We start from the raw sequence: 27,154 nt of genomic DNA on the forward strand, positions 1-27,154 counted from the left end.
GTAGGGAAAGTCAGAGTATTTTAAACACCTGTCACTGCTCATGGCATTCTACAGCATGCAGAGTGCACTAGTGAACTGTGTATGTATGCACACACAAGGCTGAGTCCGAAATTTACTCTCCGCCCCTATTACATAGGAGACAGAAAATGTGTGGGGTGTGGCCCCAAATTAATCCTCATTTTAGTTTATGGAAAGAAATGGGAAAATATGTGATGTCTGCTGAGTAAGGATGAACTATTTGGAGTGGAGGCAGACACTGCATGACCACTGGTCATCGGTTTATAAGAAGTGGAGCCAGCGAGAGAGGCTCTCCCCCACAGTGTGTACTGTAGAGAGAATTTTGCCCTCTTCCAGCCCAGCCCGTGGACATAAATAGCCTCCCTGGAGGACAGCACTCAAGTGGGTGGAAGGCAGAGCGGACACCCACAGTCAGCCACACGCTCCGACACAGGGAGTAAAACCAAGACAATTTTATTTACACTTTAGAAAGCAAATAGTCACCAAAAAAAAACAAAAAACAAAAACAAAAAAACAAAAAAACAAAAAAAAAAACAATGGTTAGGGAGTTGAAGGGTTTTGTTTTCTTTTAAGTGTAGGTCCTCGGTGATTCGTCTGGGTACTCTTCCTGGTAGTGGTAGTGAACTTTCCGTCCAGAAACTTTTAAAACTTCAAGTATTTGAAATGCACGTGACATCCCTACTCCCCCCCCCCCCCGAATTTTATCTATTGTACTTTCCACAGTGACTAATGTATTATCTAGACAGCATCACAGTGATTAGTGAGCTGACATGAGAAGTGAACTTGTTTTAAGGGAAAGTTCAAAATCTTAAGTAATTAAGCATCTTCCTGATCTGTAACCATTTTAACAGTACTATTTTTTTTTTTTAAATGAAAGATAAAATGTGTGTGTGGGGGGGAGGGGGGTTGCAAATACCTTTACCATTCAGGCTAAGCACAAAACGCCATCAAAGAATAAGTACCTACGGCATACCTGCCACACTGTCACTGCTCTCTGCTCTTGAAGGGCTTCTCCAGGGTCTCTGCGTCTCCACCTGCCTCCTCCACCAGTGACGTCTATGGTCCTGTCCCACAGAACCACCACTGGAGGACCACTGCTCTTTGATGCTTTATCGTGCAGCCTGCAGTTGGACATCCTGGACTTCAGATGCGATTCCAGAAAACTCAACTGACACTAGATAGATCCCCTCTAAATCTTTTTTTAGTACAGTTTGGCAAATATCCCAAAATGAAATTCAACTCTAGGTTAAAAGTATCAAACAGAGATAGAGCTAAGTGCCCCTGTGACTCTCTGGGCTGCTTGGAGAGCTTAGGGACGGATGCCCAATTGTCCCCCACTCAAGGGCTGCAAGCACCTGTTGCTTTATCTTGGCAGAATAGTAACTGCAGATGAAAGAGTCCAAGAACAACCGCTGCTGGGAGCATCTGTAAAAGCCAACAACCCTCCTCCATCTCAACCTCAGACACCTTGGTGTCGCCCCCAACTATATCCCACAGCGACAAGATCAGCAAACATTAAACCTGACACCTGATCTGGTTTGGAGACTCCAACGCAGTCAGGCCTTTTCTCTCTCTCTCTCTACCTGCTGACTTGAAATGCCTTTTGGTTTTTGATTTCTAAGGGGGAAAGAGAAGGTTTATAAAGCTGCCTGGGGGAGACTCTGGCTAGATGGCCAAGTCCCCGGGTCTGGCACGCCCACTGCTGGACTTGCTGGACCTTCCTGGGTCTGGGAGGACCAAAGGTGGGGAGTGCATGTCCACTGTGGTGGCCAAGGCCTGCTCCCCCTCCTCTGGTGTCACCACCAAGGCACTCTCCTCCAAGCTGCTGCCGGTGCTGTCCGTGCGCCCCTTGCGACCCTCAGGGCTAGACGCTGCCGAAGACGCCTTGCTGGCTGGAGTCTGCTGCCCTGCCCCTCGGCCGGCCCAGTTCTGCTCGGTCATCAGATGGTGGCCATTGCAGGGCTGAACAGGGTGGCCTCTGTCTTGTGCATCATTCAGGCTTACCAGTGTGAAGTCTGCTGGTGGTAGTGGGGCCCCAGGAAACCCTGCGGCCCTGGCCTGTACTGCGGGACAGCCAGGGTGTGTGTAATAAGGTGGGAAGCCTATGGAGACGCTGGGCGGGCCAGAGCTTGTGGCTGGGGCCAGGGGGTCCAAAGGCTTGTGCCTGGCTTCCGAGGCATCTGGGCTGAAGTGGTTGGTAACTCCTTGCTTGAGCTTCTTCCAGCCCAGGTGGTAAATCTCCAGCATGTTGAGCACCAGTGACGCACAGGCCACAGCCAGCATGAAAATGACGAAGATGGTTTTCTCCGTGGGCCTGGAGATGAAGCAGTCCACTGTGTTGGGGCAGGGCCAGCGGTCACAGCGGTAAAGCGGCTGCAGCTGGAAGCCATACAGAAAGTACTGGCCCGCGATGAAGCCCACCTCGAAGAGGGTCTTGAAGATGATGTTGAAGACGTAGGTCCGCAGCAGAGCGCCTGCGATGCGTACCTTGCCGCGATCATCGCGCATAGGCGGCGCGTCCCGGGCGCTCGCTGTATGCATAGGCTCATGGCCAAGGCCGTGCTGCGGGTTGTCTCTCCTCAGCAGCTCCTCCGCCCGCTCTCTCTTCTTCTCCTCCATGCGCACGATGTGCAACACGTGGCCCAGGTAGATGAGGGTGGGCGTGGACACGAAGATGATCTGCAACGCCCAGAAGCGGATGTGTGAGATGGGGAAGGCACGGTCGTAGCAGACGTTCTCGCAGCCCGGTTGCTGCGTGTTGCAGGTGAAGTCCGACTGCTCGTCGCCCCACACCTCCTCTGCCGCTGCCCCTAGCACCAGGATGCGGAAGATGAACAGCACGGTAAGCCACACCTTGCCGATGACCGTGGAATGCTCCTGCGCGTTCTCCAGCAGCCTCCCCAGGAAGCTCCAGTCGCCCATCGCTCCTGACGGCTAACCTGCAAGGAGAACAGGGCTGTTACTACTGGGGAGAGCAGGATAGCATACTGAGTCAGTGTGGCTTCCTGTCTCACCAACCCAAAGCAAGTAGAGGCCTAGGGTGGGCCACATGTTCGTAATCCCAGAACCAGGAAGCCTGGGATCCACAGCATCGTCATTGTCATCATCATCCAGTGGAAAAGCTGTGCTGATAACCTGAGTTACATACAGGGAACTAACTTAGAAGAAAAGAACCGGTTCTTGAAAGTTGCCCTTTGACCCCCTACACGCTGGCCGTGGCACTTGTAACATGCTGGCCATGACACTTGTACACCTGCACTCACATACACCATACACATATACACACAATAATCTAAAAGTATGGGGTGGTTGTAACTGGCATGCATTTGCATTTTGTTGCATTATGTCCTATGCAATACATTATGGAGACACTTTCCATAGCATTTACATTGTATTGGGTATTTAAAACCATCCAGAGAGGTTGTATAGTATTCAGAGGGATGAGATAGGTTCTATGCCATTTTATAGAAGGCACGTGGGCATCTGTGAATTTTGGAATCTGTGGGGGCCCTGGAGCCAATCCCCACAGATCCTGAGGGACAGCTGTACGTATCTCCCCATTAGCTTGCCAAGCAGGTGACACCAGTGTCTAGAGACCAGTACTAGTCACTGAAACTGCTCAGCAGCTGTCACAGCAGGCAAACGCTGGCATAAGTGACCGAACCACCCCCTGACCCTTTTTCAGGGATGGAGAAGTTGGGGGCAGAAGGAAGGAGGAACGAGTCCCCTACCCCTAACTCTGTGTCCCCAGAATGCCACTGCATACACCTGGGAGACCTGGCTCAACTCCTGACCTATGCCTTTCTGTTCCCATGGGAATAGAGAACATTCGCCAAACTGTGGCCCTTCCAGGGCACCGTCCGAACGCTCGCTGTACTGATCCACCACCTCATCTGTTGCTCACTTTCTTTTTCTTCATATTGACCTTCTTTATAATGCTTCAGTAGAAGGCATACTTTCACTACTATAAAGTTACAATAGTTTAATTATTATAAAAGCATTCACACCAGGAATAGGTGGCAGCTTTAAGGAAAAAAAAATACATCAGCACGACTCAGGAGGCAGGAGGATTGCCAAAAGTTTAGTCACCTGGTTTACTTAACCAATTCCATGCCAGCCAGGGCTACACCTGTCTCCTATCAAACCAACCAACCAGTGATAACATTCCACTTGATGATACTGTTTGCCAAAAACTCTGACCAAACATATTTTTGTCCAAAGGAGAATTAAGAGGCTTAGAGAGGAGTGGACTGTGTTGGAAACACCTTAACCTTAGCACCTATAGGTGCAGGTAGGAGGGTTAGAAGTTCCAGATCACCCTTGGCTGCACAGTAAGTTTGAGATCAGCTAGAGATAAACGGGGCGTTATTTAAAAACCTAAAACAGATACAAACAAGCACAGGAAGAGAAAAGGTGACTGGCTCCCAGCTTCTGCATAAGAGAAAGGCACTGGGTGCTCAGCTGTGTGGGCGTGGCATAAAGCCTATCGCATCCCCCTGTGTCCTTCAAACCATCTCTGACTAACTCATTGCACTTGATGCCATATAATGCCATGTAAGTTGATCAACAGAGGCTTTGTCTTCACTGCCTGGTTTAGAATGAGCTAAGAGGTGGATGAGACCTACCTCTGGGCACGTCTGAGGGTATTTTCAGAGAAGATAAACTGAGAGGGCAAGCCATACCCCTGTGTGTGAGCAATGACATCCAGACGGGTTGGGAGACTGGGCAGAGGGAAGAAAGGAAAAGCAGGAAGGCAGGGGAACATGTGTTAAGTGTGAGCCACTTTGTTCTCTCATGTCCCCACCCCCAAGATGGCCTGGCCCTTCTGAAACCATGAGCTAAATGGGTATTCCTCCCTAATGCTATCTTCCTGTTGTCTGTCACAGTGATGAGAAAGATGATGAACACAGTCATACCACACTGCTTAGGGGAATTCAGTAACAGTGCAGCTGTTGACTGCAAATCTTCTGAGATCTGCATACATGTTGAATGGGGCTGATGGGGGGAAACAGCTGGGAGCAGATGCACACACAGGCACACATACACACAGCCACACACACATAGGCACGCACACACAGGCACACACACACGCTTGCGCTAGTATGCACATGTACATGCACACACATATACAATACTAATCTTTTTAGTTAAAAAAAAAAAAAAAGATATTTGAGCCAGAGAGTTTCCTCAGTGGTTAAGGACCCAAGTTTTATTCCAAGCACACACATGGCAAGTCTGTAACCTCAGCCCCAGGGGATCCTATGCCCCCTTCTGACCCTGTAGGCACCAGGCATTCACATGGTACACAGACATGCATGCAGACAAAGCATTCATGCACTTAAAATAATAACATGAATAAATTTAAGACTTTATTTGGGTCAAAGTCAGAAAAGAATTCATAGGAGTCAGGTCTCTCCTTCCTCTACATATGTCATGGGACCAAACTAAGGCTTGTCAGCAAGCCCCTTTACCAACTCTGAGCCAGTTTTTTAAAAAAAAGATATTTTTTATTTTATCTTATTTTATGTGTATCAATGTTTAGCCTGCATATCTGTGTACCATGTGCATGCCTGGTTCCTTCAGAGATCAGGAGAGGGTGTCAGATTCCCTGGAACTGGAGTTACAGATGGCTGTGAGCCACCTGTGGGTGTTGGGAACTGGACCCAGGTCCTCTGACCCATCTCTCCAGCCTTCAGCCTCAGTGCCAATCTTTATGAATGGGCTTGGATGTAAATAAAACTCCACTTCCTAGCAGTCGAGAGACAGCTAAATGTCAGCTTCAAGCAGGCTTCTGGTGCTCTGCTTCTTGGGTTAAGACTGAGAATGAAGTCTTATTCTTCATAAACCCACATTCCCTCATCCCAATTATGACATGCGTTGCACTATGTGCTCTTGGAAGGTAAAACATTACACTTCAAAGACTTAAATTCCTGTGCATGGAGCAGCCACTCTCCTTCCTGATGGATGTCAGGGAGCTGTTCTAGCTCCCTCTTTCTTCTCCTCTAGTCAGCTCCAAATCTACTCAGCCCTCGGAGCTATCGCCAAAGGGAGGGGTACTCAGCCGTGCCCCAGGAAGGCCCCTCGCCATGATCGCCATGATTGCAATACTGTTCACCCATTAGATGTGGTTCCCAGGAGTGGGGTTATTAGGACCTTTAAGGGGTGGAGCCTAATTCAAGCCCTTAGGTCACTGCAGGCACAGTCTTTACTTAGGATTGTGGGCCAGTAGGTCTCTTCCTTGCCCTCACTTTTATTTATTGTTGAGACACATGCACACACACACACACACACACACACACACACACACACACACACGAGTGAGCGCACATCCTTTGTACATTCACCATGACTATGGCAGAAAGTGGGGACAGGGCAGGAAGAAGAAGGTGGGAGCTCCACAGAGCTGAACCCAGGCCAGTGCCTGCCTCTGAGCCTCTAACACTGCCAGCTGCATGAACCCTTCATAAGCACTTTGTGTCAGAAGGAGGAAGAGTTGGCAGTTCTGACTTGTGTCTCAGCCCTTCTCCTATCCTCCTTTTGGGCGGCTGAGACTCTGTGACACAAACGTAAGTCTGTGGGTAGCACTGAGCAGACAAGGCCATGGTGGCATGCTGTGCGTGTCCCCCACTGGGCCCTAGCTACAGTCCAAGGCACACTGAATTCCTGTAATCCATGCAACCGAAAATGGGCCTTTGTGTGCAGAGTCTCTCCAGCACCCAGCCTGTGGGTCTGTCCTTGCTCCTATCCTCCTGCGCAGGCCCACACCTATCTCCTTGCTGTCCTAGGATGCTACAGCCTCTAGTCTTTTTTTTTTTTTTTTTTTTTTTTTTGGTTTTTCGAGACAGGGATTCTTTGTGTAGCCTTGGCTGTCCTAGACTCACTTTGTAGACCAGGCTGGCCTCGAACTCACAGCGATCCGCCTACCTCTGCCTCCCGAGTGCTGGGATTAAAGGCGTGCGCCACCACTGCCCGGCCACAGCCTCCAGTCTTAAGACTTCCAGAGCAGGCACATACACCTTTCCTCAAGACATCTATAATAGAACTAGGGCAAGCAGTTCTAGAGACAGCCGAGGAGAGGCCAGCGCACATGTTTAATGTCTCTTCTGGATGCGCATATCCCAGAAGCATCCTCTCTTTGCTAGCAAATATCGACAAGATGTGCTGGAACCGCAGGCCTGGGGGTCTCCGCACACAGGCTAATGGCACACAGGGAAGGAAAGAAGTGTTCTGCTTGGAACAGACTGGATGCTCTGCCGGCATTTCCCTGTGGGTTAGGGAGGCCAAACGGGCCCCATCATGTGCACCTGAAGAGAGTGAATCAGTGTCCTCCATGGCGGCAGGGTGTGGGGAGGGAGCTGGCTGCACTGTCTGTGCTGGCTGGGTCCTTTCCAGAAGAGCCATCAGCTCCAAGTGCTCACAACACACCGGTGTTACAGGTGGCTCCTGTGCCACCTGTAAGAATGGTGACGTGCCACCTACCGAGTCCCTCGCCTATGCACTGGCAGTGGTCACAGCTCAGCAAGTCCCACGGAGAGGCCAGTTCTCAAGCACTCTGCCTGTGTACAGTGGGGAATCTGACAGAAAGGAATTCAGTAACAAGCGAGACACAGTGACACGAGTGCAGCCGCTGAGTGCAAATCTGAGATCGGCATAAATGTTGAATGGGGTTGATGGGGGGAAACAGCTGGGAGCAGATGCCTGCTAACAGACAGCAGATAAAACAAACTGAAGGAGCCTGGTGGTTGCTGGGGCTGACATGGTGGTCTGGCCAACCCAGCGCCTGCTCTCATGTCTCCAGGGGGCATCTGATGGGACTGAGAAGAGACACCTGCCACCTCTCCCCGGCTTCCTGTCCTCCCTTCCAGCCAGAGGGGACTAAAAACTGTACACGAAGTTGGAAGAATTCTTCAGGGAAACTTCTTGGAAAGTTTTGGTTTTCTTTTCCTTAAAAAAAAATAATTTATTTTAAATTATGCATGTACATGTGTGCTCTGTGGGTGTGTGCAGGTGCCAGAGGGTTTGGGAAAAGTTATGTGGGTTCCCTGGAGGTGGAGATACAGGCTGCTATGAGCCACCAATCCAACGTGAGTGCTGGGAACTGAACTCAGGATCCTGAAGGAACAGCACATGTTCTTAACTACTGAGGGTCACTCCACCCAAAGTTGGCTTTCTAAGAAAAAGTCCCATGTACTGATGGTTCTCCTACCTCCCCAGATGGGCACAGATATGATGCTGGAGATGGGCGGCCACCTTGTAAGCATCAATCAGTAAGCCTGAGGGAAGAGTAAGAAAATCCCAAGGGCATCTGCTACCATACGGGGGTGGGGTGTATGGAGTGAGATTGGGGGTGGGATGGGGGATGAGTAGGGTGGGGAGCAGGGGTAGGAGGGGCTGGGGGTGCTGCTGAATCAACCTCACTAGTTGCTTCCAGGGTTTTGTTTTTGCTTTTGTTTTGTTTTTGAGACAGGGTTTCTCTGTTTATCCCTGCCTGTCCTGGACTCACTTTGTAGACCAGGCTGGCCTCCAACTCACAGAGATCCTCTTGCCTCTGCCTCCCCGAGTGCTGGGATTGCTGCTTTTATGATCAGAGGAAAACCCGCTATTGGTTTAAGTTAGATTGTTTTCTTATTTGTAGACAATAAACAAATAAATAGATCAGTAAATAAATATCCTAGCTGACATATTATCTTCAATTCCTAACAGAGTAAGGCCAGGCACAAACAAAAAGTTATGGTTCATTCCTAACTACTGAAAAATAAAATTCACTTAATTCCCTACTGAAATGCCTATTAATATGAATTAAATATAACTGTAAGCAGATTAATGATACAGAAAAACACCAATGCTGTAATGATGCTGCTATGTATGTCGCACACACTCATACATGCACACTGAAAAGGGAGGGGCTGACCCTGAAGGAACTGCAGTGTCCGAATCTAGGGCGCTGCTTCCTTTTTTTTTTTTTTCCAGATACTTGTGAATTTCCCATAACAATAAGTCACATCTGTAACCATAAAACGCACAGCCGGTGCTAAATGTGATGGCACAGGCCAGTAATCCTTGTAGCAGACTGAGGCCAGTCTGGATACACAGAGACTTGGTCTCACGAAATGAGGAAGACCTGGGGTGACATATGCTTGCTATCCCAGTGCTGGGGAGGTGGCAACCACAAGAACCCTGGGGGTTCCCAGCCAGCCAGTCTAGCTTAACCAGGGAGCTGCAAGCTAATGAGAAATTCTGCCTCAAAAAGTTAGGTATCTTTGGCCTCTACAGATCAACTTGGGCCACCTACAGACAAGAGCACGCACAACGCTGTGCACAGGAGCAGGCACAACTGTACACACATGAGCATGCACACATACACACGCACACAGGTATAAAAACAAAACCAAAAACAAACCAAGCCGGGCAGACTGGTTCTTGCCTGTAATTCTAGCACTTGGGAGGCTGGTATAGGAGGATGGCCATGAGTTTGAGGCCAATCTCGGCTACACAGTAAGGTACACAGTAAAGACCAGAGTGAGACTCTGTCTTAAAACATCAAAACATGGAAGGTGGGGCCTGGGATTAGGCTGTAAAGTGATTAAATTTTAAAAAACTATCAAGACACACAAAGAAGCCTCTGTGTAGCCTTGGCTGTCCTGGACTTGCTTTGTAGACCAGGCTGGCCTCAAACTCACAGAGATCCACCTGTCTGCCTCCTGAGTGCTGGGATTACAGGCCATGCCTCTTGTTTTCTTAAGTTTTAGTGTTTGAAACAAGCCAGCTGCCTCCCCCTCTACTGTTCCCTCCCTCCTGCACGTTAACCAGTAATAAGCTGACAAGAGACTGAGTACCCTGCACAAGCACTGCTGGGAGCTTACGTCATGAAGGCCCAGTCCTGAGCGGTGTGAGTGACGAGCAAAGGTGATGAGCCCTGCTGTCCTTGTGCCAGTCTCCCACAGGGGGACAGCACTCGGGTAGAGCAGTTTTCCAGTTACTCTAACAGTCAACCCCCACCTGAGCCTACATCCAGCACTCTTTGCTGAGGGTTTCGTTTTATTTGGCAACATGCGTGGAAAATTTAACCCAAAGCCTGACCATCTGCTTGGAAGACTAGTAAGTCTGGACCAGGTTAGAGCCAAAAGGATTCTTCTAGAGCAAAAGTGGTCCCCATCTCCTTCACCATCACCATCGGGTGGCTCCAGATGACACAAAGGGGGCTCTGAAAGATCTTACTATACGCCTTTTTAACTCTACCCCTAACGTCGGCTAGACAACAGAGTCCACAGGCATGGGTAGGGCACGCTGACATGACAAGACAGCTGTGGCCATACAGACAGGGTTGGCCTGCAGCAGGTTGAGGTCTACCAGGCAAATGGCTCCTGCCGGGAAGAGGGCACTAGGTGTTCGTGAGGCTTCCCCACCAAAGTTATATCAGGAGGTGGTGGGGCCACAAAGAGAGGATTTTCCGCATGGCCCTCAGATAAATGTGGGCCTGAGCCCGGATGGGTTAGTAGGACCCTAGCCTCTTCGCTTGCTCTCTGCAGCTCTGCTGACACCCGCACCACACTCTTGAGACCAACACTGTGGGTAGTGTGCATCAGATATTGTCAAACATGGCAGATTGATATCGAAGGCAGGCCACGTTTATTCCTTCATGGCTTAACTCTGTGGGGTACTTACAGTTTAATGACAGGGTACTATATATACCCAGTGCTGTAACAGTACTTTAAATGGTCACGTGCTGCAGAGCAACGCTGTGGCTTCTGAAAGGCTGCAGAACAGCAGGGTTCTGTCAGATCACCTCACTTGGTCATGGCATGCTCCCTTTAGTTTGTATATGTAAACTCTGTAGTCACCTTATGACAAAATCAACCATGGCAGTTGACAGAATGTGCCGGGTGGCACTGCCTGGATGTGATATTTATCTCTGGGAGGTGGCACCTGATCTACTCAGTACATCTTGTTTGTTTGTTTTTTGAGCCAAGGTTTCTCTGTATAGTCTTAGCTGGCCTGAACTCAGAGATCTACCTCCCCGAGTGCTGGGATTCCAGGGGTGCATCCCCATGCACCTCGCTTACTCAGGACATCTTCATTGAAAAAAACTGAAGGAGGCCAGGCATAGTGGCACACGCACATCATCCTAGTACCTGCCAAGTGGAGGCAGGAATATCAGGAGCTGAGTGCCAACCTGGGCTACTCAGTGATTCTAAGGCTAGCCTGACAAACATGAGTTGTTTACTGCTGCTTTGTGCCACAAACAACAACAGCCATTTCCCTTCCACCACCGAGCACCAAACAGGTCTCAGTTTTCCAAGTCCTCCGGTTCCTTTCATGCGTGTTGCAGCTCTACTTCTTTTCAACAGTTACGTATTTTCACTGTGGCCTTTGGGATGTGTTCGTTTTCCTGTCCAATCAAACGGTGACTATGCTACAGCAGGGGCAGCCTGAGGCTCGTTCCTGAACCATGGGTTTGTCAGACAAGGTGACAGATTTAAGATGTGGCACACCTTTTAGAATCTGTCTGTGCAAGGTGAGCTGGCATACACCTGCAATGCCCTGCAATCCTTGAACGCAGGGCGCTGAGCAGGAGGGTCTGATGTTCAAAAACAAAGCAGAGACAGAAAAAAAGAAATAGAGAAAGAAAAGCAAGAGAAAGAAGAAAGAAAATAAGAAGGTCCGTCCAGTCCTGTGTATGTGTGTGTGTGTCTGTGTATGTGTGTGTGTGTTATCCCCGTGTCCCCCCCTGCCCCCCCACCCCCCCAACCCCCGGCCGCCCAGTTTATGTGTATGAGTGCTTTGTTTGTATGCTGGCTAGTTTTATGTCAACTTGTCCTAAGCTAGAATCATCTGAAAGGAGGAAGCCTCAACAGAGAAAATGCCTCCATAAAATCAGGCTGTAGGAAGGCCTGTAGTGCATTATCTTAGCTAGTGATTGATGGAGGCAGGGACCAGCTCACTGTGGGTGGGGCCACGCCTGGACTGATGGGTCTGGGTTCTATAAGGAAGAAGGCTAAGCAAGCCCTGAGGAGCAAGCCAGTAAGCAGCATCCCTCCATGGCCTCGGCGTCAGCTCTTGCCTTCGGGTTCCTGTCCTGACTTCCTCTTCCCTCCCCAAGTTGCTTTTGGCCCCAGTGTTTGCTCACGACAAGAGGACCCTGACTACCACAGTATGTGCTTTTTAGTTACACACCTGGTGCCTGAAGAAGACAGAAGAGGGCCTCAGATCCTCTGAAGCTGGAGTTACAGATGGTTGTGAGCCACCAAGTGGCTGCTGGGGACTGGACTCTGGTCCTCTGCAAGAGCAACAAGTGCTCTTAACTGCTGAGTCATCTCTCCAGGCCCCTCGTTTTGTGTTTGTTGTTGTTTGGTTTGCATTTTATCTTGTTTTGTTGTTTTTCTGTAGCCTACGCTGACAAGCAACTCGTGGCAATCCACCTGCTTCAGCTGCCCAAGGGCAGAATCGGAGCACTGCCTCTTGGTACAAGAAAGCAAAGCCGCAAAAGCGGACCAAGTGTGATCTGGGACCATGACATCAAGTCTGGGAAGCGGTGACTTTCACAGCTGTTTGCACAGGAGAGCCTGGCTGTGGTCTCTGCATTTCCAGAAGACTTTAGCTTAGAGGTGGGTGTCAAGGGAAGGAAGGAGACACTGGGTGGTTCTGAGAGGAGAGAGATTGCTGGAAAGTGGCATTCAAGAAAGAAGGGACCCCAGACTGCTGGCAAGACTCAGTGTGGCAATCAAAGGGGGCAGGGCCAAATGGGCCAGGCTTCAAAGGGGGTGTCCACAGAAGGACAAAGGGACAAAACAGTAAAGGAACAGAAAGGGACAAAGAGAACAGAGTGTGGCGTCTCAGTCAAGTCAGAAAATCATTAGCGATGAACCTCCAAGCCCAGGACCTGGGGAGATTTCAGGGCCCTCTGAAGACATCAGTGTTTTGGATGAAATGCTGAAGAGGCTGGAAGGAAAATGAAGGGTTTGGCTCTGTGGTGGCCTGGATTAAAAGTCGTGGTGGCAGGGGCATGAGGCTACCGGCAAGGGAAAGATATGACCCCACTAACTCTGTAAAGCCAAATGCTCCAGTGAGAGGGTATTGCACCCCCATTACTGAGCACAGTTCAGGGGCAGCCCCATGCTGTGTAACATTCCAGGCAGCAGAGACTGAAGACTAGGACTACTGCAAAACTACTGCGGTGTCTATATATGTCAATGTCAGAACCAAGCAAGGACATTCAAAGAATCAAGTCCTTACAATGGTGCCCTTCGAAGGGCCTGTGACCTGTGTGAAGGCGGCACAGGATTGGGCGGACTGGAGAGGAAATCCAGGAAGGCTGCGTGCTGGGACTCCAGTGTCTTGGCTGTAGGTGCGGGTCTCCAGAGACGTCACTGCCTCTGCATTTTAAGTCTCGTCCTCTGAGCTCTGAGAAACGGCTTCTCTTGTTTCTTGTTATTACTTCTCTTCAGTGTTGTAGGCAAGCTACTTCACAAACTTCTCTCCTCTTTCTTCTCTCCCTTTCTCTTTCTGTTTTTCTTTTTTCTTTTCTGGTTTTTTGAGACAGGGTTTCTCTGTGTAGTCCTGGTTGTCCTGAAACTCCCTCTGTAGACCAGGCTGACTTTGAACTCAGAGATCTGCTTGCCTCTGCCTCCTGAGTGCTGGGATTGGAGTTGTGTGTCACCACCACCACTTTCCTCCTCCTCTTCCTCCTCCTCCTTCATGACAAGGCCTTACTCTGTAGCCCCGGCTAACCTCAAACTCATAATTCTCCTGCCTCAGCCTCCTGATTAGCTGAGGCTGTCATAGCTTAGAAGGAGCGGTCAGGCATCTCCTGCAGTGTCTAAAGTCAAAATGGGGCTAGTGGGTAGCACAGGGACCTGGGAGAGGCTTGAGGGCAAAGGGACACTGAGGAAGACCATTCTTGACTCAGAAGCCAGCCCAGCGTTGAGGACCAACAGAAGGTGTTGATGAGCAGTGTGTCAACATTTTTTAAGAGTGTTCAACATGGATGAAACAAAGACCCTTTGATCTCTGAAGAAGGAGGCTACCAGCATCCCCTAAATGACCAGTCTGGTGGGAAGATAGGAACCGAGAGTCAAATCAAGGGGTTACAAGGCAGTGGGCGGGGATAAATGGGGCATGGGGGAAGAACACTTTGCTTAATGAACCTATAATTAAAGGAGGAGTCAGTTCAGTCATAGACAGGGTCCTGGCCCCATTGGAGGCGATTTCAATCCCTGGGTGCCATGGATACAGGACATCAGAGGGTGAAGTTAATAGGAACACGGAGGGCGAAGACACAAGTAGCCTTCTTCCCCAACAACCGAGAGCGAGTGTCGGGAGAAGCCTTCCCTGACGTGTTGACAAGACTTTTATCAGTGAGGTCAAGAAGGGGGTCCTCTCAGGGCAGGCCTCAGTTTCCTAGAAGGCGACTTTGCTGAGAAGGCACAGGAAGGAAGCAAGCTCCCATCTGCCTCTCCTCACAGGAAGGGCTGCAGTCACTGGCAGGCCAGGAGCAAGCCCTGCTGCTGCTGCTGGCTGCTCTGCTCTGCTCTGGGCCTCTGGGGGCCCGAGCTTGTCCCCATGACAAGAGTCAAGTCAAATTGCTAGAAATATAAGTTGGGCTTAGGGGTCCACATGGCCAGAGGGCAAAGGGAGACACATAAGACTGGGGCATGGTGTGAAACACAGACAGAGGGCCTCAACGGCTGGGCAGAGCACTCCAAGAAGTGAGAGAGTATCCTTGCCAGGCATGAAGGATGGGAGGAGGGCACAGCAAGCCAGCAGGAGCCAGGCTGCAGCAGGAGGGACAAGCTACCTGGTTTGAAGGGTTGGACAGAGTGACACAATTTGCCCAGAGCTTTCATGGGACATCCCCTGTCTCTGTGCTCCCTGAATGTCCTAGAAGGGCAGAAGCTTAGAGGGCCTCCAACAAGGACCCACTTGCTGCCATCTAAAGAGGCCACTCCCAACAGGACAGGTGGTGAGACAGCTGAGCCTGCCTAGTCACGCTCAGGAGACATGCCAAGGACTGCAGAGGACCAGACAGGGGCTGGGGAGGAGAGCGGAGCTCAAGACACCAACTAGAGGTGGGCCATGTGAGGACGGTCAAGTAGGGGAGGACCATGGCAATGGCGGGCTCTGTTTGGGACACACGAAGTTTGAAATGCCTGGGGTGGGCAAGTGTCCAAGCCGGAGGTCCCATTTGTGAGTTGCCAGCAAGCAGAAGGTATTTAAAACCTTCAAGCTGGGTGTGGTGGCACACTCTTACATGGAACCCCAGCACTCTAGAGACTAAAGGAGATTAAAAGTTCTGCACCACCCTGGGATATATGGGAAGACCTTATCTTTAAAAAAGAAAAGAGATCAAAGTAAAAATAAATAAGAGAATTTCAGAGTACATGGTGACCGTGCAGGGGCAGGAGATGGAAGGTGGCCGGCATCAGAGCCTGGAGCTCGCTGATGTCTCACAGTGAGAGCAGGCCACCTGCAAGGCAGCTGACTGCAAGTCTTAAATTCTTTTTTTTTTTTTTTTTTAAGATTTACTTATTATTTTATGTGCATGAGTGTTCTGTATGCACATCAGCACATGCCTGGTGCCCTTGGAGGCCTTAAGAGGGGGTCAGATTCCCTGGGACTGGAGTTACAGATGGTTGTGATGCTCGGAGCTGAGCCTGTGTCCTCTGCAAGAGCAACAGGGTTCTTAACCACTGAGCCAACTCTCCAGCATCAGGAAAGGTAAAATTTACTAAGACTCCAAAAAGGCACCAGAGCCAAAAGATTGACAGTGCTTTTTGCAATAATATTGTAACTTGGTTTAATTAGTTAGAGGTACTATAATCTGGGGTGGGGTTAGGGAGATCAAGTTTGTGTGGATTTTGTGTGATGGCCCAGAACACCACTGGGTGGAATGGTAAGGGTTCTATAAGCCTTGGAGTTCTATGTTCAGTTAGTAATGTCTGCCTGCCTTTGGGGGGGAGGTGGTTCAAGAAATGATTTTTGCTACTTCTGACCTGGGACATACTGAACTTTTCACAAATATGAACCAGCAATAAATGGGCTGAACTAGTGAACTCTCCAGTCATGGAAAACAGAGAGACTTTCCCTCCGCTAACTTCTACCTCTTATTGACTCCTCATGCCAAGCTTTCGTTCTTGAGTAAGTTGGCTTTCTAGACTCTCAGAAGAGAAACAGGTTATAAAATGTGTCTATAATATACGTACATCCTTGTCATGATCTGGCAAATCCACACTATATCACAGACAAATTACAGCTATTTGTATCACAGATGATATGGGCTGGGCTCTAGAGGTCATCCAGTGATAATTCAAGGCACACGGGAGGATGTGCGTACAGGAAACATGGCAGATTTCACATAGGATTTCAGCATCATTGGCTTCAGTAAGAGCGTGTGGGTCCTGGAACCATCCCCATGGGTACCCAGGGATGACTGAAGCTGATAGAGTGGGTCCAGGAACCATCCCCATGGGTACCCAGGGATGACTGCATCTGATAGTATGGGTCCTGGAACCATCCCCACGGGTACCCAGGGAGGATTGAGGCTGATAGAGTGGGTCCTGGAACCATCCCCATGGGTACCCAGGGATGATTGAGGCTGATAGAGTGGGTCCTGGAACCATCCCCATGGGTACCCAGGGATGATTGAGGCTGATAGTGTGGGTCCTGGAACCATCCCCATGGGTACCCAGGGATGATTGAGGCTGATAGAGTGGGTCCTGGAACCATCCCCATGGGTACCCAGGGATGACTGCACCTGATAGTGTGGGTCCTGGAACCATCCCCACGGGTACCCAGGGATGACTGAAGCTGATAGAGTGGGTCCAGGAACCATCCCCATGGGTACCCAGGGATGACTGCACCTGATAGCGTGGGTCCCAGAACCATCCCCATGGGTACCCAAGGATGACTGCACCTGATAGTGTGGGTCCTGGAACCATCTGATGGATACCCAGGGATGACTACACCTGATAGTGTGGGTCCCGGAACCATCCCCATGGGTACCCAGGGATGACTGCACCTGATAGTGTGGGTCCTGGAACCATCCCCATGGGTACCCAGGGATGACTGCACCTGATAGTGTGGGTCCTGGAACCATCCCCATGGGTACCCAGGGATGACTACATCTGATAGTGTGGGTCCTGGAACCATCCCCACGGGTACCAAGGGATGATTGAGGCTGATAGAGTGGGTCCTGGAACCATCCCCATGGGTACCCAGGGATGACTGCACCTGATAGTGTGGGTCCCGGAACCATCCCCATGGGTACCCAGGGATGACTGCACCTGATAGTGTGGGTCCTGGAACCATCCCCATGGGTACCGAGGGATGACTACACATGATACTTTGCGCAGGGCTCCCAGCCTTGTTCTCTAAATGTGTCTTATTTTTGGCACTTATTTCTTCAATATGAAATTTGAATACAGCATGCCAGTTAGTTCCACAGAAGTCTTGGCTGTGATTTCGAATGGGAACACATTAAATTTATATGTGAACTGAGCTCAGCCTCTCCCCATGTCGTTCTTCCGCAGTTAGCACAGCCATTCTCCGTGGACACAGGGATTCTCTGATGACCATCCAGGGGCTTTGGATCATGACTTGTTTTATTGAGTTTATGCATTCTTGATGCTTGAGAACTGTTCTGGCTTTTTGTTGTTGTTGTTGTTTTGGAGGGGATGGTTCTAAATAGTTTAAATTTTTCCTGATTGGTTTTCATCAGTACCTGGGGACATGAACTGTTGGTTTATTTGGGCAGTGCAGGGAATGCAACCCAGGGCTTTCTGTGCGCCTGGCAAGCACTTTTACACCAAGCCTGGCTATTCTTGTTAAATACTGATCTTTTATCCAAGAATCTGTTAGGAAGTGTTGAACAGAGCTAGTGGAGATCATCTGTGGTTTGCTATGTTGTCATGCAGACTCATCGTATGTGCTATTAAAACACAGATGAGCCAGGCGGTGGTGACGCATGCCTGTAATCCCAGCACTCTGGGAGGCAGAGGCAGGCGGATCTCTGTGAGTTGGAAGCCAGCTTGCCTGGTCTACAAAGTGAGTCCAGGACAGCCAGGGCTACACAGAGAAATCCTATCTTGAAAAACCAAACTGAACTAATAAACAAAAAACCAAACCAAACCAACCAAACAACCCCCCCCACACCCACAGATGGTCCTCCTAGTTTTTCCTGCTATTTGTTTGATACCATGTCTAACTCTTAGCTCAGATTCACCTGGAGCTTGTGATTCTCCTGCCTCAGGCTTTTCCCCCTTCGTTTTTAACACACGCACACACACACACACACACACACACACACACACACACACGTGTGCACACATGTGAATGTTTTGCACCATGTGCGTGGTGGTGCCTGAGGAGGCCAGAAGACAGATGTTGGATGCCCTGGATGGTTGTGAAGTGTCATATGGGTGCTGGGAACTGAACCTGGGTCTTCAGGAAGCACAGCCAGTGTTCTGAGCTGCCGAGCCATCTCTCCAGCCCTGTGCTTCTGAGTTCTGGAATCACAGCTGTGAAACTCAACACCCAGCTTCCTGCTGCTTCTTTTTTATGTTGTTTTAGATCAAGTAGACAAAGCAGCATGGTGACATCTACTCTCATTTCTGAATTCAACACAACTGCTTCTAAAGTGCGATTAGTGCTTTAATTTCTTTTATAATTTTTTGAGACATGGTCTCATGTAGCTCAGGCTGACCTCAAACTCACCATGTGGTTGAGGCTAGCTCTGAGCATCTGATCCTCCTGCTTTTATGTTCTAAGTGCTGGGAGCACAAGTGTGTTCTAGCACGGCTGGCACACATCTGTCTTTAGTTTCTGGATGTGCTCATGTTTATCAGGCTACAGAAGCCTCTGGTCCTGGCTGAGCACGTCATCACTTTTCTGAGGAAATTTGAGTTTTTGCTGGTGACCACAGTGCTGCCAAAGGTATGTTCATCACGACGTACTTCTGATATTCAAAGACACTCTATGTTCTATCATTTTATTTTAGATTTATTTATTCATATCTCAGATGAACCACTTTTGGTACTATCATTATATTTTGGCATACAAGGTATTAAGCCTAGGAGGTTAAATTCTCTGAATTATATCATGTAAAAAGTCTCTTGCAAGAGTTTAAGACTAATGTCCTTTCTGAGGGAGGTGGGTAGGAAGAGTTGAGGAGATTCCTGCTTCACTGACAGCTTGTGACATGCGTAAGTTTGTTATTTTTAGAGTCAATTTTGTCTTTCAGAAAAACTTTCACTTCCTGTACATTTTAAATTTATTAACAAATTACTTGTAATATTAAGTCATGATTTCTAAACTCAGTGGTAGTCATCATGGTGGGTCACATTTTAATCCCAGCACTTGGGAGACAGAGGCAGGTGGATGTCTGTTAGCTCAAGCCTAGCCTGGTCTACAGAGTGAGTTCCAGGCTAACCAATATTACACAATGAGACCCTGCCTCAAAAAACAAAAACAAAAACAAGAACAAAAAACATCAAACTAAAACCAAACCAAACCAAACAAACACCAACCACTAAAAACCAACATCAACAACAAAAACTAAATTCAGTGGTACTTGTGCTGAGGTTCATTTAGAATGCTGAGTCTTCCATACATGTTCTTGTTTGTTTTCCTTTTTAAGAACCAACTTTTGTATGCTTAAAAAGAATGAGTAGACAGTTGAGTGTGGTGGCGCACACCTTTAGTCCCAGCACTTAGGAGGCAGAGTCAGGCAGATCTCTGAGTTCCAGGTCAGCCTGGTCTATAGAGCGAGTTCCAAGACACCAAGGATGCATAGAGAACCCCTGTCTCAAAAAAATGAAATGAAAAAAACCAAACCAAAACCAACCAAAACCAAACCAAAAAACAAAACAAAACAAAACAAGACAAAAAACAAACAAACAAAACAAAACAAAAAAAACCAAAACCAAAACCAACCAAACAAAAAGAACTTCAAAACAAAGAATTAGTAGATGGCAATTTTAGTATTTGCCAGTTATTACTATAAAACTTACACAAAAGGGCATCTTTTACTTTAGTGTGAATGTTTTTATTAGCTCCAGTGGTTTCCAATGCTTATCTTAAGTGAAAATGTATGTTCTTTATAAAACTTAGACTATTTTTGTTTGTTTGTTTTTTGGTTTTTCGAGACAGGGTTATTTTTTAAGATTAAAAAAATTAATGTATGTGTCTGTGTGTGCATGAGTGTAGGGGCCAGTGAAGGCTTCAAGTCCCCAGGAATTGAGGTGGTTATGCCTGACATGGGCGCTAAGAGCTGAACTCTGCAGGAGCAGCACACTCATGTTTCAGACCCCTTAATGTATTTATTGAGGCAGGGTCTCACTTTGTAGCCCATAGTGGCCTCTTGTGTCAATTTTCCTGCTTCAGCCTCTGAAATGTTACCAGTCCTGGGTTTTTACTTAACTTTTAAATACTCTTATGCTTTTCAGGAAATTGTCACTGTTTTCTAGAATCCATGATGTAATGACATTCTTTCTCCATGTCTCTATTACTAGCTCCCAAGCACGGTCAAAGATTAAAGCTCCAAAAAGACAAGATTGTCTTTAAATTACACAGATGTATAATATGCGTGTGCGCGCGCGCGTGTGTATGTGTGTTTGAGACAGGGTTTCTCTGTGTAGCCCTGGCTGTCCTGAACTCGTTTTGTAGACCAGGCTGGCCTCAAACTCAAAGATCTGCCTCCTTCTGCCTCTCCAAGTGCTGGGATACAGGTGTGTGTGCCTGGCTTAAATTATACTTTTAAAAGTCATGCTATATACAAGTCGCCTGCGCTCATCTCATGGTGGAGGTCATACCCCAGGTGCCGTGTATTCCTGCCAAGCACACCATCGCTGAGTTCCATCCTGGCCCTGAAGCCATGCTTCCAATCTTGGTGCATTGCTTATGAGATAACAATGTGGAAAAAGCACTTGTAATAATGTGCAGTGTCTGTGCTCTCATCTTGTTTCTTAGACCCTAGCCATGTGGAGGGTCTTACTCCTTTATGAAGGCCAGAAGAGTTGATGCTCTTGAGCGAGTGCCTAGCTAAGTACAGGAATCACTTCATCTCTCAGAAAGAACAGTGAATCAATCTGTTTTCCCTTTTGACCTGCTGGAATTTAAAAGCCTAGCGAGAACTGCATTTAGTCTTATTTTATTATGAGTGCATGAATGCGTTTCCCAGAGGACAACATTGGGGATCACCCCTTTGGCGACAGAATCTCTCTCTAGTGCTCAGCAAGGAGGCAAGCCTGGCTGTCCAGCAAGCCTCACGTATTCTCCCATCTGTTTCTCCATCACTTGGATTACAAGTGTGTGACACCATGCTGGACGTGTTTTAAATGAAATTTTTTTTGGTGTTTATTGTATGTATTTATGTAAGAGGGTGGACACATATCAGCACGTGCACAGATGCCAGAGAAGATGCTATGCATCTTGTTTTGCCATTTGACACTTTGCTCCCTTGAGACAGGCTCTCTCTCTGAACCCGGAGCAAGCCCTAGGGACCCCCCAGTCTGCCCCTGACAGAACATGAGCATGCTCAAGGCTATACCTGGGTTTCTGTGTGGGTGCATCGCAAACATCTCTCCTGCCCAGCATTTTTTCATAGGGCCTGGGTATTAAATCCTCATGTGTGCAAGGCAAGCACTTGACTGGATGGTGTTTAGTCTGGCTTTGAACTCCTGTGCTGGAACAATCTTCCACCTCAGACTCCCCAGTAGCTAGGACGCAGGGACACCATCACACCTGGTTGCAGTGAGAGCTAATTTTAATTTGTAAGTAATGGAAACATGTGGTCATTTAAGTATAAAGGTCTTGGGGCTGGAGAGATGGCCCAGTGGTCAAGAGCACTTGTTACTCTGTGGGGAACAGGGGTTTCAGAGGGTCCCAGCACCCACATGGTGGCTCTCAAACACCCATAAATCCAGCTCTAGGGCATCTGATACTCTCTTCTGATTTTAAACATTGAACATTAAACATTGAATGTTTAAAATAAATGTTTAAGTCAGGCATGGTGGCGCATACCTTTAATCCCAGCACTCGGGAGGCAGAGGCAGACGTATCAATGTGAGTTTGAGACCAGCTTGGTCTACAAAGCGAGTCCAGGACAGCCAAGGCTACACAGAGAAACCCTGTCTAGAAAAACCAACCCAAACCAAACAAAACAAAACAAAAAACACCCTAAAATAAATGTTTAAAAATAAAGGTCTTTACTGCTTTCTATCGAAGAAGGGCAAGTTAACAATACTTATCTTTTTAATCCTTTCCTCTTTACATATTTGAACAAAATAAATATTCTTTCTGGAAACCAGCTTTTAGTAGCCTCTTCTGCAGAGTTCCAACACCAACAGAATGCTAGCAACTGGCCAAGACTTGCTGTCACATGTCACATTGTATCCTTTGCCAGCCAGGGACCCCCCTCGTCTACTATGGACAACTCTCTAATTTCCATTGCTGGTTACTAAGTGGCATTTTCAGTCATTTAAATGACTTGCGTGAAAGATCCATGAAACCCAATAGAATCATCACTTAGCAAAACATTTTACTAAACATCATTTCTTAGTTTTAAAGGGCCTGCTTCAAACTCTTCCTCCGAGTGTAATAACTGAATAATGAAAAAGTGATTCTCTTCGGGTGAAATGGGACTTGCCAACACTCTGCTTTCTAAGCAATGGTTTGGGCAAGAAAGGAAACCACGAGATGCTTTAACACACCAGACATCGCAACAGGATCTTGGTATGCCTAAAACGCCCGGGTCAGGCAGTTGGAGTGGCTTTTCTAGCGCTGACCGTGTAAACAATTAGAAGGTAATTTCCCTGTACAGATGCCGTCAGGAGCCTTACTCACCACCCCCAGTACATGGAAACGGCGCCGTGGCACTAGTGCCCCGGAAGTGTCTGACTTATCTTCCTTATTTATAGCCCAGGAAGACCAGAGAGGGTATTGAGATTTGCCAAGGTTGCACAGCCCATAGTGCCAACGCCATCAAGGAACTTCACTTGGCACTCCTGGTCACATCCCACTTCTACATGTCCTCAAGGGGGTAAGCAGCAGGCAGACTGCTCGGGTTCCGTCCACTGCCCCTCGCATCATATCGCACTCTATACACTTCAATGTGGATGTGAGGAAGGAAAGGTAACCAGGACATTGTAAGCTTTTGCCAGGCAGAGAGGCTAAAGGTGCACTTCTAGCCGCCACCAAAATTCCCAGGGGCTCGCGAGATGGCTCAGCAGATAGCATTCTTGCTGAACAAGCCCGACCACCCACGGTCAGACACTGAACTCTGCATATAGTTAGAAGAGTAGAGTCAACTCTACAGTCTGGTCCTCCTACTCCACATGTGCTGTAACTCACGTGCCCAGTTCCAAACACGTACATATGCACGCTCCCTAAAAGGAACTCAGGACGGTCCAGTGGCCTCATTCATCCCAATCACTGGAAACATCATTTTATTTTATTTTGTTTGTTTGTCTTTGGAGACATCATCTTAAATGCAAATGTTTCTACTAATAGTGAACAAACCCCATACCTCGAGAGTTATAGAATGTTACTGACCACTTTTATAATGGACATTCATTGTATGTCAAAATGGTTGTTTGTTTTCAGCTTAAATTGGCAGGGAATTCATTATGTAGTCTAGGCTGTCCTCAGACTCATGGCAATCCTCCTGCCTCAGCTTTCCAAGCACTTGGATTACAAGGCATAAGGCAGGGATAACCCAGCTAGACGATTCAGTTTTTAAGATAGCAAGAAATAGATTTTTTTTTTCTTGAATTGACTAGCATTAATTCGTGGAGTTAGTGGGGTGCCTTGAAGACAAAATTAGCAATTTTCATATTCAATACTATTAGTTTGTAAGTGGCTTAAATAAGCCACCAATTCTTCAAATAAAAGAATAAAGCGCATGAGCCAGAAATGGCGGCATAGGCCTTTAGTTCAGCACTCAGAAGGCTAAGGTAGGCAGAGCTCGGTTAGCTTGAAGCAGCCTTGTCTACCTAGAGAGTTCTAGGAAAGCCAGGACTACATAGCGAGACACTGTCTCAAACCAAAACCAAAACCAAAACCAAAACAACGAATAAAATACACAAGTCTGAAAAAAGCTCTCTCTAACCATTCATACTTTGGACTCTGTAGCAGATTTTTAAAAAGCCGGCTACAGACTGCTAATGGAATTAACATTGAGGGAGAATGTTCCATCCTATAAGAATGAACATTAATTATCTTCTTGTCTTCGTGCCTTATACTGAAACCACCAACTGTTTTCATGTGCTGCTTTGGCCTCATGAACAATAGCAGATGCTTTTCTCTTTCCAGGAAACACAAATGTCTCCTGTGTACAGCACTGAGCTGTATGTGCTGATCAGTCAAACAACAAGAGTGTGGCCCTCACATCCGGAGATGGGTTTGCAGGCTATAGGAGAAGCAGACATAGGGAAGATAGATAGACATACAGACGCCTAGTCCTGGGGACCAGCAGAGGGAGAGACAGACATGGGTGAGTCAGGCCACCAGCTGAGTTTCACTGGGTTTCTCAATGCCCAGATCCCAGGACCAGGCTCTCTGCACAAGCGAACGGGTCCCCACGGCCTTTCAGTCCTCTGAGTGTCCTCACACATGCTGTTACACATGTATGTGCTTATTAAAGTATGTAGGACTGTGAAACGGTGACGATGCCGAGGCTGCGTATCCCAGCTATTGTCAGACATGTGTCCCAGCCATGGAGGCTGCAGCCCCAATTTTCCATGTAAGCCGGGCAGCGGACAGCGGCCATAAGAAAGTTTTAAACCCATCATATGTCATTTAACTATGACAAATGAACACAAGAACCTAAGGCATTAGTACCCATCGTTCAGGGAAATTGGCTAAAAGTCCTTCCTTAACGACAAAGAGTCAACTTTTGTTCCCTGCCATTTAAAAACCCGACCACTTCCAGCCACACGCTGGTCAGCAAACTGCACTGTCTATCTCCATGGGACCGTTTCTTTTCTTTCTTTCTTTCTTTCTTTCTTTCTTTTCTTTCTTTTTCTTTTCTTTCTTTCTTTCTTTTTTTTTTTAAACTGCTTGCTTCACACTACAGCGCAGCGCGCGTTGCCCTTGTTTGATGCTTATCCCAACAGAGGCCAAACTGCTGAGCCAGGGGACTTTTTGCCAAGTTAGCTCATTTTTACTTTGAACGCATTGATATTTAGAAAAGTCCCTCCCTTACTCCACTTTAATCTTTCCATGTTTGTCTTGCAATATATTTCACAGCTCCACAGATGGGCCGTGTGTGAGGTGGCGCAAGGGTTACCGCTCGCCATAGTTTTGAATTCTAAGGGACAGCCAGTGCACAGCTCACTTCCTGGTGGTTTTATACAACCGCTGTTGAGTGGCACATTTTGGGAGGCATCTTGGCAGAAGGGAAAACGGGAGTGCTGAAGTCCCTTTTGCAAACACTGCTGAGCCGAGACTGCTGAGCAAGAGGGTGAATTCTAGTCACAAGTGTAAGGAGTGGACAGGAAGCAAACAGCTGCCCAGCCACGGCAATTTAATGTCTCCACAGGTCTTTTAAGTAAAAGATTAGTGTAGAATGCAGTCAACCGCACTTTTTGAACATGGACATTCTTTGCAGGTGCGCACACCGTCCCATGAGCATAGATCACGAAGCTGGGTCGTGATACTAATCACTAAAGCACTTAAGAAGAAAAATAAACTTCAGAAAGTTTCTTAGGAGAGAAGTGAGCCCACCTTGTCTCTCTCCAATCCAAACACTATGAATGTACAAGGACACTTGTAGGCCACTGCCTGCAGCTGGGGCGGCTGCTAAAAATGACCTTAGGATCCCTGCTGTTCGGGGGCAGCTTCGCTTTCCACAACCCAAGGGCATACTCTCTCCGGGAAGACCATCCTGACCCAGCCTTGGCCACCCAACACGGAGAGCAGGAGCTCCGCCCAGGTCTTTGGGAGCCTAGAAGGAAACGCAAATGTTCCCAAAGTTTATCTAAGTTTCCGGAGGCTCAGATCCTAAGCCCTAAGGCACCCCTCAACTATCCAAAGGATCGCGAAAGCCTCCCGGGATATGGGAGCAACAGGGCCTTGCCCAGAGGTGGCAGCGCCGCGTCAGGCGGCCCCAGGGGGCTGCCAGGTCCCCAGTGTAGCCCTGGGGCGCCGGGTCTGCCTTACCCTGCTCTGCCGCGGCGGCACCCGCGCTCCTCGCCCAGCCCGGCTCCGCCTGCTCTGAAACGGAGGCTCCCTCTTCAATCGTGCGGCGCCCCTTCTTCCCACGAGCGTCCCGCGCCAGGGCCTGGCCTCTCCGCCCCGGCCGCCATCCCCACCGCCGCGGTACGCGCGACACTTGGCGCCCCACGCCGCTGCCCTGCCGCCTGCCACGCCCCTCGCCACCTCCCACCCTGCCAGCTGTGCTTCCCCGCCCCGTCCCCGCGCAGGCCACGCCCCCGTGCGCCCCTTGCGGAGTCCCCTCTGGAAAAGCTGGCATCTGCTCCCTCTTCGTGCACCCGCATCCTCGGGTGGCACCTGCACCCCAGTGCGCACCACGCGCGCTCCTCTCCCGGCCTCCCACAGCTTGGCCGACCCACGGGAGGAATAGGACGGAGCTCCTGGCCGCAGACACCGCAGGGCCAGGTCATGTAGGGCTGGAGTGGACAGCCAGGAGCAAGGCACGACTTACTGTCAGGGCGGCCTGGGCGCTGCACGCGTGGGCGTCGGTCAGGCGCTTCGGTCGCTCCAGGGTGTCGCCGCCTGGGGATGCAGACTTGTTCCCCGCGCGAGCCCCGGCGGAATCCAGTCTTTACCTGGCGGGTAGAGACCCCTTCATGGGCAACAAGCTTTAAATAGCGGCCGCCAGCCTGCTTCCAGGCGGAAACAAGTTAGCCGACAGCTCCACGGATTCTAATTTTTGAAAAAAATAACTTGTTCCAGGGTGCTTAAGACTTGGTATGGCCTGAAGCATTGGGGGAAGGTGTCCCTGCGGGAAACTTGTTCCAGCCAGTCTTGGGGATGAGATGCCAGAGTGTGGTCCCTCTAGCCTGTCCACGTCGGGGGTGAGGCTTTTAATGTGTCTAACCCTCAGGGTTTCTCTCCTTGAGAGTCATAGGACAGAAGGCCACGGAGTCGGACAGAATCTGGGCCCCAGGCACTAGCAAGGGGG

At 48.8% G+C, this 27,154-nt stretch overlaps 1 protein-coding gene across 1 annotated transcript; it reads right to left on the minus strand.

Annotated features, from left to right (window-relative positions):
* Positions 1-1,550: 1,550 nt before the first annotated feature.
* On the minus strand, positions 1,551-26,353 carry Gja3 (gap junction protein alpha 3). Its single transcript, XM_051161033.1, has 2 exons — positions 26,170-26,353; positions 1,551-2,957 (listed from the first exon to the last, which is right to left on the minus strand). The coding sequence occupies exon 2, from the start codon at positions 2,938-2,940 to the stop codon at positions 1,684-1,686; it is 1,257 nt and encodes a 418-aa protein (XP_051016990.1). The 5' UTR covers positions 2,941-2,957; positions 26,170-26,353; the 3' UTR covers positions 1,551-1,683.
* Between the last annotated feature and the right edge of the window lie 801 nt (positions 26,354-27,154).

Source organism: Acomys russatus, chromosome 18 (genome assembly GCF_903995435.1).
Source record: "Acomys russatus chromosome 18, mAcoRus1.1, whole genome shotgun sequence".
Lineage (NCBI taxonomy): Eukaryota > Metazoa > Chordata > Mammalia > Rodentia > Muridae > Acomys > Acomys russatus.

Coding starts and splice junctions, on each gene's coding strand:
- Gja3 (XM_051161033.1), bottom strand. CDS start 2,940: ATGGGCGACTGGAGCTTCCTGGGGAGGCTGCTGGAGAACGCGCAGGAG.